We start from the raw sequence: 10,999 nt of genomic DNA, 5'->3' as shown, positions 1-10,999 counted from the left end.
GATTTTTAAAGAAAAAGTTACACATGTTATATATGCATGTTTATGCTTTAAGTATTGTATGCGATGCTATGTCATGCTGCATACACATAAACAGCGTACATGAATTATATGTGTTTGAGTTAATTTAATATTATGTATATTATGCTAGATCATACTGCATACACTTAAGCAGTGCACATGAAGTATATGTATTTGAGTACATTCTATGTTATAGTATGCTTTGCTATGTCATATTGCATACACCTTAATAAGTCAAGAGGAACTTATAAGAATAATATCAGTTGAGTGCCGTACCAGTCTCCACAAGGGAGGTAACTCCAGCTCCACAAGGGAGAAAAAGAAAATAACAATAATTTCCTCCGACTCAAGGGAGGCATTCAAGTTATAATCACGGTGTCGTGGGGGACCTTGCAAACCCTCACGTTCCGATGATTGCGCGCAAGTGGTACGTGAGCACTCGGGCCCATCAGTAAGAAAGATAAGATAAGATAATAAAATTATGATAAGACATCATAATTAAGCATAATCAGCTCATGCATATTTATTCATGTGTACTTACAGTTATTTTGTGAGATATAGTTCCTACTTGCTGAGCGAAAGCTCAATCAGATATGTTCATGCTGTAGGTAAGAAACCTATCAGCAATTCTTGAAGGGCAATGGCGAGCGGTGGACGAATGGTGGAGATGGGAATGGATACCGCTCACGCAGTTATTTTCCGCAGTAAGTTTAAGAAAAATCATGTATATGTCTATATGATTCAAAAGTTTCAAGTATGTATGTTTAAAAAGTATACGTACATATGTATGTTAAGAAAACCAAGGTTGTAACTAACAACCCTAGTTTTGAGTATTTAAGTTTTAGAACGTTGCAACAGTACATGCGACAAATAAATGAATTTTAAACATGATGATTTAAATGAGTAATTTTAGAAGGACTTTAAGATGTACTTGAATTTAAAATTTCTCATGAAATCCGTTTTAAAGTTAAATGAGATGGCCGATTGAAATGACTAGTTTTAGAAAAGCTTTTAAAGAGTATTTGAAACAAGAGTTCAAATGCTATTCCGTTTGAAGGATATTCCTAAAAGGTATTATCTTAACTAAAATTAAGAAAAGCTTTAAGAAATTTAGTGATTCACTTATTTGAAATTATTGTTACAAATTATGAAAGTATTCCTTCTTATATAAAAAAAAAAAAAATGTTCCGCATATTTTAAGAAACCCCAGTAAGTACAAGTTAAAGTTTAAGTTACAGTGGCGGCCTCATAGGAGGGTCGTCACACCACTACTGTCGAAGTCAGGAAATCAGGTAGCCAGTGAGGGTGATCAGCCTGACCTGGAAGCAGTAATCATGGAAATACAACTGTCAAATCCCGAAATTCAGGGATAGAGGATGATTTTCTCGGGGAATGAAGAGGAAATCTATCATGTAGACAAGGCCTATAAATAGAGCCATGGGAGTTCATTAAGTTTTTTACGCACTATTGAACTATCCTAGAAAAGATTGTATTCAACAAAGTATTAGTGCATCCACAAGTGGACTAGCCAAGAAATCTTACCGGACCACTATAAATTCTTGTCTTCTCTATATTAATCTGCAGCATTAATCCTTAATCAATCCGTGAGAGGTTACTGTGAGTGTTCTCGGAGAGTTAATCCTTAGTTGACAGAAATCCACCATCAACACATACTGTAATTGTTTTTGTAAAATTTTAAGTTATTACTCAATAGAAACATTATACCACTGTTAAATTTCAGAAATTGTTTGTTAAATTTAGTGTGAGAAGAGAAAGTTGCCAAAAAAATAAAAATTCAAGAGTAATATGTCAAAATTAGAAAGTTAAAGACCAAGTTGTCATAATACTTAAAATTTATGAACTAACATACTAATAACTCAATTTTTTAAAAGTATTCTAAGGGTTATTTTAGTAATTTTGACTAAAAACAGTCTCTTCTTCAGGCATTTGACTTATTTTGTCCATAATTTGACTAAGAACGAGTGAAATAGCGTACTTAAGTCTTAAGATGGTGCTTATTTTGTCTACCAAGCTTTCTTTATCTGGTCCCTTTTAAATCTATTGTAAACTACGCTCTTGCTTATTCCAAAATATTGTAGAAGTTTATACCTTTTTTTTTTTTTGTGAATAAGTTTATTCCCAAATAGGCAAATATTGGGTCTTGTATAGTACAGGATGATGTTATTAACCCCTTTGGATTTTAAAATGGTCTAATACAACAACAACAAATACAAGTTTTAATCCTAAATTAATTGGGATCGACTATATAGATTTCTCGTTTTTAAAATGGTCTAATAAAAAAAATAATCTTATGAGGTCACTGAATCCACTAATGGTTCATTCATTGCCTCTCATTTTTTCTCACCAGCTCTTCCATATAACCAAAAGGTGCCCTTCAAGGCTATTTCATTTGAGAAAAGATTTGGAGGTAATAACTAATACCATAAAGAACATTGGGAAAAACACTTACTTTTGAAAGGGACCCAAGAAGCAAAACACTTTGTTCCATCTACGGCGGAAAAGGCACCACAAGAATGTCAATTTTCAAAGCGAATAAAAACTAGTGTTTTCTGAATGTTGGCAACAGCAGCCACCACTTAAACCAGCACTGTACTCCCATGTCTAAAACCATCATCCACCATCATTTTCCCACATGACGTACGACATAATTGTCGCCGTGGCTCTCTGAAAGAGGGGGAAAAAATGCACATCATCCCGGGTTTTTTTATCCTAATGGTGAGCTCCTGCGAGTGCGAGGATACATCGATGACCATGGCAATACCGATACCACATAACCAAGCTGCAAAATTCTACTTAGCATGGTTTTCCAACTTTAACTATGTTATTGTAACCATCCCAACCCTTTCCAGATTGAACCATCACTGCAAAGCAAACTTCTGAGTCTAATTTTTCAAACCTGCTCCAATTTGGAGTCGAGACAGATAAATAGGCGCATTCCATTGCACTGATTGACAGTTCATTCATAATAGTGACACCAGTGTCACCAACACCATATTTTAACCCAGCACATCTACATCGTACCATTTCAGGAAAAAAAATATTTACAGTAAACATCAATCTACCAAGTAAATATCTTGGCAAAAAAATCTACCAAGTACATACCAACTTGAGAACATTTTTCATAATTTTGTAAACTAACTTAAACAATCCTCAAAACTAAAACATATAATTCTATTCATTTGTTTCATCTTCCATCACTGAAAGCAAAAGACACATGTTAGTCTATCAAAGGGATCCGCAAGTGAAACCCTGTTATACATCAACCAAATAAAAATCCCCCAAAAAATATTTATACTTTTCCGTCATCATGATATCATAATTATGAAGAGTAAACAGTTCCAACATGCAAAACAACCACATGCTTCCTTGCCTCCGCTGCTCCACCTTTGTGTCATCTTCAACTCCCTTCTCCATCTTCTTTCACTTCTCTTCGGTATAATTCTCTGTTTCCTGTGTCTTTGACCGTTCTCACTGTTTATATATTTCCTCTTTTTTTTTTTTTCCAATTTTCATCTATTTTCTTTCGCATTTCACATCAAATTCACAATTAAAAAACCCCTCTCAAAGAGTGTTTCAAGCAGAGCCACCAGAACTTTTTTGCGCTTTTTCAGAAGTGGTTTTGCACCAAGCATGGTAATCTCTTAGGTCTCATGATCACGGAGTTGAAAATAGAGAGAATTGCAACCACAAGACATCGTCTGGCTTCACCTGCAGTAAATGCCATGAGAAGCAAAGAACTGGAAGTCTGGATGAGTAACCTGAAGCCGTCTAAGCCAGTTGTCTGCAGCTTGCATCAGCGAATTGGCTAGATGGCATTCGGTGATCCCATTTTGTATCCACATGGATCCTTTGAATTTATAAGACGCCATTCCAAAAACAGTTAAAGAGAACTTTGGAACACCATCTATCTCCCTGGGGAAAACCACTATTGGAGCCTGGGTATTTTCACTACCTGCAAAGAACAGTATAATCCGTTTAAATTCAAATCGAGTCTAGAAGATGAAAAAATAGCATAACAAACTAAATAGTGCATTGATTAACAGAATAAACTAAACGTGTTCAAATCCATAATTTTTAATGAAACATAGTTGTCAAATTCTACATCAATTTGGTGCTTTGCACATGGATTCATTTTCTGAAGCTAATAGCTATAATAAGAAAAACCAGAAAATAATGCATAACTAAAATAGAGTTATCCTTCAAAGAAAGAATATATTCATTGCTTGTTAACAAGAACGCCAACTATTCTATTTCTTTTACTTTTTCTTTTCTCTTGGTGCAAGTGAAAGGCTATATGACTTAAGACGTAGGCTCACTTCAATGTTTTATCTCAATTTTCACCAGACAACATTGAGGTAACCATACCCACATAAGAATACTTTGACAATAAAGTGAACCTTTTGGCCACAGAAGAGCAACTATGGTTTTTAGCCACGATCCACGAGTTTTAGCACGCATTAGATTGGAGAATTGATAGTGCACTAGTTAATTTTATCAGCTTGACCATGAAAATTAAACCGAAATTGGATAGCGCTGGAAAGAAGGGAGACGCCTAAGCACACACTGACTAAAAGAGGGAAGTAAAGCAACAAAGAATTAAACCACACCATATATGACGCTCAATAAGGTATAATGATTAACTAATTGAACACTATGGTCTTTGAAGGCAAAAAGAGTTTGATAAGTCCTTGAAAACTGAGAACTATGAAAGAAGACTTGAACTAAAAATAAAGACTAAAGAGTTCAAACTTGAACCTCAAAGTTGGTTCAAGGAATTGAGATATCCATTTGTAATGTAAAATCTTTCCATAATATGCATATGAGAAATGCAGATAGAGATAATAAGGAGTCATCTTCATTTTTCACCCTTTGCCTTATATTGTTTGGTGGACGCTAAACCAAAGAATCAGACTGGTCCCACGCCACTACCCTTTTTAGCTACAAATTTGATGATCATGATGGATAAACTAGCTGATAATGACATGAAAAAACACAAACTTGCATGGCCTATTGAAATCTGACATGGTGGAAACACAAGAAACTTGATTTTTATATAGTATCCTATGTTTTAGCCAACCGGATTTCATACGGTGTCCTATCCTCATACACCCTTAGCACAACATTCAAAGCATTGATGCCCTATCCCTATACACTTAGCACACCCTGCATAGCATCGATATGTGTCATAAGAAAATTTAATATGGGACAAGATTTAGCTAAGCACTATAGTATAACCAAGACATCAGCAAAAGACAGCAGTTCCAATTCATGATGCAGAAAAGCAAAACTCAAGTTAAGGCCCAGATAAGGAACATATATCATATATCATACACTAAAATGAAAAGACATTTTCTTTTTTAAATTAATAAATTCCGCCAAAAAAAAATAGACATCACTTTTAGTTCCATAAATTACTGGTAAGAAAATAGTTGATGGCATTTTAACCAAAGATGAGTTACCTGTCATTGGTGTTGAAAGTGAATGGTATGTCAAAAAGCAAGCATCCAAATCTTTTAATGTTGGACCCGTGGGTATCCGATATATAGGATACCTACAAATTTTTACCAGAGAAAATGAATTCTGGGTCTATGCAAAGCAACATAATACCATAGATCAAATTTCCCTTACCATGCCACTGACAACCAACTGGCTGGCAGTAGATCACAACTTCTTAACGTCTTCAAACCAGGATATCGGGATGCAAGATCTAATATCTGTCATCATATACAAGGTAAAAAAATGAGGCGTCTGAAGTGCTCGAGCCTAAAAGTTACTATTACAAATTGATTGAGAAAAACAACTAGCCTTGTCAGCCAGTGGTTCACGGCTATAAGGAGGATCTCGCTCAAGATACTCATAGAGGAGTACACCTTGAGAATTCTGAGCTTCACCGTCATCACTTGAAAAACCTTCTTGTGATGCACTTTGTTCATCATGCAAGGATAACCTGCCCATTCTAAAAGAGGTCTGATTGGTTAGTTGGTGAAGATTTCGCTGCTCCCCAGAAAATTTCATGCCCTTTACAATTTCATAATCACTGCTTCCATCACTACTTGAATCTTTATAGTAGTCACCATCACTATCCTCGCTAGTTTGCCTGATCACATTTGGAAAAAGATTATAGACAATAAAGTCACCATCATTAAGCAGTTTCATAAAAATTTCTAAATGAAAGCAGCGTCAAATGTCAAACACAACCATAAAGATGAGAGACAAAGCATGTCTACATCTTCAAGAAATGACAATATAAAACAATAAAGCATTAGTGATTTCGTCGAAACATGATATAGTAGATGATTTTGTTCCTCAAGAACAAAGAATACTAATACAGGACAACATACGGAAACTACGCGAGGTAAAGCAGGCAACGTTCTAAACACATAACTAGATTAGGGACTATAAATACTTTTTTTTTAGCTTGAATAGAGACTAAACAATTGCATAAAGCTAGTAAAAGCAATATATTATAAAGTACCGTTACTCATCCGACATAAAAAACAGAAGTCATTATGGTCAAATAATTTCACAACGCTAAAAACATTTTTGACCTAATTCAAAAAAAACAAAAATACCTTGACTTTGTATTTGACCTGCCAGAAGATTCCCCATACAATTGGATACCAGATAAGTAAGGAACATAGTACTGAATAACAGAATCACTTCCATCAAGGACCAAAGGCACCCCTGCTCCATATGCACTCCATTCCTTAAATGATTCCCAAAGATCATTCAATGGGAAGTAATGCTGAAACTCTACATCACAGGTTCTCCAACCCCTCATTGTCGTCTAAACCAAGCCAGAAAACAAAAATGTATCTTACAAACCAATGAAACGAGATAACCAAACAAAAGAAACAGATTACATACCTAATTTTGGTACTATCAAAGTAATATTTTGCTTCATAAATCTACACTATTGTCCTCTAAGAAATCCCCATATTAAGAATTTTTCTTCTCTATTTCTAGAGCGACCAAACACACAGCAAGCATGTGAAATAAAAATTATAGCTTAATAGACTTTATTAATATAATTATATTAATTATTAATAAAATTATAGCTTAATATAAAATATAGCATATGCTTCAATCAAACCAAATATTATTGTAGTGATTTCACTTATGCCCTTATATGGGGTCATCTCATTTTGCCTCAGAACCTTACTTTATGACTTTCATATTGCCTAAACTTAGAAATTTGTTTTCGTTAACAGAAACAACTTGGAAATTAGTTTTCCTTAGCATCTTCTCTTGCATTTCGTTGATTTATTCTATAGAAGTATAGGCTGTAATAGATGGTGTAACATTATATCTATTGACTATTGTGTGTAACGGCAATTTTTTAAGGATACAAAAACAAAGAAGTTATAATTTTATCTTTTTAATGTCATTGTAATTATGAATTTAACAACCGAAAACAAACCCCAAATTTCTGATGTCTTACAAATTGAATTTTATAAACAAACAGTTTGGCATTACATGTAAACTGAATCCATTGTCATCTTCTCAGTTTCTAGTGATGAAAAACACAGCAAATACATTATCACCAACAAAAACATCAAATAGAAAAAAAAAAAAAAAAAAAAAAGGAAGATGAAAATGAACCTTGGAGAAATATTGAGCAGGAACGAAAGGCGTTGTGGATTCCAAGAATCTCTCGAGGTTACTAGAAGGAGTAATAGAGGGCTGAGAAGAAGGCTCTTCGGAGATGGGATTTCTGCAATCAGACGCCATGGATTTCGTCGATGCATCTGGGCTTTCATTGTTCTTGTTATCGCTCTTGAGTCTCCGAATTTGCTTTTGCTGATTATTGTTCTGATTATTATTCTTTCTTGCTTTCACTGGAATGTAAAACCTGTCCTCACCACGAACCGTTCCGAACTGTAAACCTGTCCCCAACATTTTCAACGCCTAGAAAGGATTCTAATAAAAAATTTTAAAAAATAAAAACTCCCTCAGTTTGGTTACCGAGAAAACGGAGGAAAGTTACGATTAAAGAGAGATTCCTTAGAAGTATTTTTTTTTTCCTTTAATTGGGTAATTGTGTTATAAAGTTTGTGTCAGTTCAAGGCGATGTGTGCGAGATTTATGAACAGAATCCTGGGTTTTCTCGCGGTTTCTCAGTAACCAAACACGCCAGGGGAAAAACAAAAGGAAAAAGGGAAAACCCAATCCGTTTTTTCCAATTTTCGAGTCCCCCCACTGAATCGAATACTGCTTTCAACTGATCGGATCAGAGAAAACACGGAAAATTACCCAGAAAATTAAACGAAACTAATCAGGGAAAAATCGATATCTGGATTAGAACGTTTCGGAGCGAAGAGAGAAAGAATCAAGAGAGATTAGACGTGAAGGAAAGTAAAGAGAGAGAGAGCTTCATGCAGAGAGCAGGGAAGAGAGTACATTTATGTGAAACGAAAACGAAAGCCGTGTATAACATTTTATTTTGGTGGGTGATTTTGACATCATTTTTATCTTGTGGGGTTGTTAATAGAATGTTTAAAAGTTTTATGGTGGATTGTGGGAATTCGTGTGCTATTTTTTGATTGGTGGGTTAGTTGTGCTTGTGGATTTGCGGGGTAAAACATGTTATTGGCACGTGCAAAGGCACGAGTAGGTGAAACACGTGCAAAACTTCCAATCGAATAAAAAAGATTGCAATAAGAGCCACCACCACCACTATTAAAAAAATAAAAACGATTCTTTTTTATCTTACTAAGCGTGATTCGTTTAAAAATAACAATTATATAAATTATTAAAAAAATATATGAAAGAAGAAAAAAAATTACCTCACTAAAAAAAATCATAACTTATTTTATTATATTTTTAATTAATTTTATTATGTTTTGTTTGAATTTATTTTTTATTTAATTTAGTGTGATTTGATTTATTTAGCCCAACACATTTTTATTTATTTTTCATTAGAATTAGTTACAACATTTTCATGTGAGTAGTCGAGAGTTGGTGTAAAATGATAGTAAAATGGTTATAATTCATATAAATTATTTATATATTTTTATCTGTGTAGTATTAAAAATTTGACGCAAAACGGTACTAAAAATCAAGCTACAAATCACTTAAAAATAAATAAATAAATAAACATAATAAATAATAATAATAATTGGGAAAAAGACAATGATTTCAAGCCACGTGCATAATCTATTCAAAATAACGCATATGTAAATTGTTTAAAAAAGAAAAAAGATACGCGCAGGGAAAAAAGGCATTAAAGAAACGTATTAGAGTATGGTGACCAAAATTTTATTTGATCCGACCTGAAAAGCTTACGGTGTGACATATGTGATAGAGCTTTAATTATGAAATTTTTTTATGGGTCTATAGTGATAGCAGAAGGATTGGGGCGATAGGTGATTTTATTTTTATTTTAATTTTAGTATTTTTATCTGAGTTGTATCAGAAATTTAGTGTAAAAAGGTGTTCAAACATATAAATTCGGGCCACAAATAACTCTAAAATTAATAAATAAATAATAATCAAAAAATAAAAACGTCATTTTTCATGACTGTTAGATCAAAACAAATGGACGTTTCAAATCTGTGTGTGTGTAACACACGTCTAGAGGAGCGCGTCGGTGAACAGACGCTGCAGAGGTATTTTCTAGATGGGGCCCGCCACTCACTTAGTTCAGCCAACGAACGTGCGCCACCTGTCAATGCTGTCGGCCACATTCTTTCTCGCGCGTTCCAGTGCGGTGTCTTCTTCGGCTGCGTCTTTTGTGACCTAATTATGAGCTGACATGCGGCCCCACTTTTAATCCAACGGCTCTCATTCTTCTCGTGTGGATCCGCCACCAAAACCAGCTAATCGACCTTCGACACGTGGTTTTTTTTTTTTTTTTGTTGAGACACGCCACACTAAATTATTTTCTTCTCTACTTAAAAACGTAATCTTATGCTGATTTTGGAAGGAGAAACGGATGAAACTTTTCATCCTCTCTCTCAAAAATGGATTCTCCTTTTATTGTATGAAAGATTAAGAAAACAAGAGGATTCTTTTTTTTTTCTTTTTTGAAAATAAAAAATGAGAATTCTATACATAAGAAAAGAGGAAAAAAATAATAATTCTAGAGTAGGTATGAAAAAATATCCCAGTGAAAGTTGATTTTTTATTAAGGGAGTTTGATGTAATTTTGATATACAGATCTAAATATCTAATATTCAAAAAAAGTTATGAATCATGACGATAAGTGCCTTTATTACTTTTATATATATATATATATATATATCATATTTTACCTTTTAGGTGTGAATGGCATGGATTTGTTGGTCTAATACATAAATAAATAAATAAAAGTAATAGTTTCATTTAAAGAATTTCTCTTAGATTGGTGATAGAGTTTTAATTGATTGAATCTGTTCTAAGCATTGCAACTTTTTAAAAAATAATAATCGAAATATCAGATTCTCTTTTTATTTATTTATTTGAGGAGTTCTTACTTCTTATATCCCTCTCATTAGTTAGTTTGGTTTACTTTAAATGAAGTTCTCCTTTTAAGTAAAGGATATATCTCAATATGAAAACTTTACCAAGTGCATTAAAAATGTTGCAAATTTATGATGTTCTCAAAAGGAAATTCTAGTTAAAAAATTTTTAAAAAATAAAATAAAAGGTAGAAAACCTTTTCTATTTTTATTGTGGACCGCTATAATATGGTAAAATTGTTGTTTAACGAAAAGAAACAAATTCCACATAGCGGGGAAGGCAATTCTGAACTTAATTTTCCCTAAAAAAACAATACAACCAAAATTCCCAACAAACATGCTTATGCGTGCAATAGAATTCAAAACTTAATTTGAAATAAGAAGCAAGCAAAAACAATAATAATGAAATCATTTTGATATCATGTATTATAGCGAAACATTCTCTTAGTACGCTATGTTTTTTTTTAATATTAAAGTGGTAACTCGATGTTTTTAAAACATCTTCTTGGCATTTTGAAATT

The 10,999-nt window shown here is 33.5% G+C and overlaps 1 protein-coding gene across 1 annotated transcript; it reads right to left on the bottom strand.

Moving 5' to 3' along the window:
• Positions 1 to 3,517: 3,517 nt before the first annotated feature.
• On the bottom strand, positions 3,518 to 8,416 carry LOC21396438. Its single transcript, XM_024174573.1, has 6 exons — positions 7,642 to 8,416; positions 6,612 to 6,826; positions 5,845 to 6,136; positions 5,668 to 5,753; positions 5,499 to 5,590; positions 3,518 to 3,991 (listed from the first exon to the last, which is right to left on the bottom strand). The coding sequence occupies exons 1-6, from the start codon at positions 7,936 to 7,938 to the stop codon at positions 3,744 to 3,746; spliced, it is 1,230 nt and encodes a 409-aa protein (XP_024030341.1). The 5' UTR covers positions 7,939 to 8,416; the 3' UTR covers positions 3,518 to 3,743.
• Between the last annotated feature and the right edge of the window lie 2,583 nt (positions 8,417 to 10,999).

Source organism: Morus notabilis, unplaced genomic scaffold (assembly GCF_000414095.1).
Source record: "Morus notabilis unplaced genomic scaffold, ASM41409v2 Scaffold951, whole genome shotgun sequence".
Lineage (NCBI taxonomy): Eukaryota > Viridiplantae > Streptophyta > Magnoliopsida > Rosales > Moraceae > Morus > Morus notabilis.
Note: the sequence above shows the minus strand (reverse complement) of the source record. Positions and strands in the feature narration are given on the sequence as shown.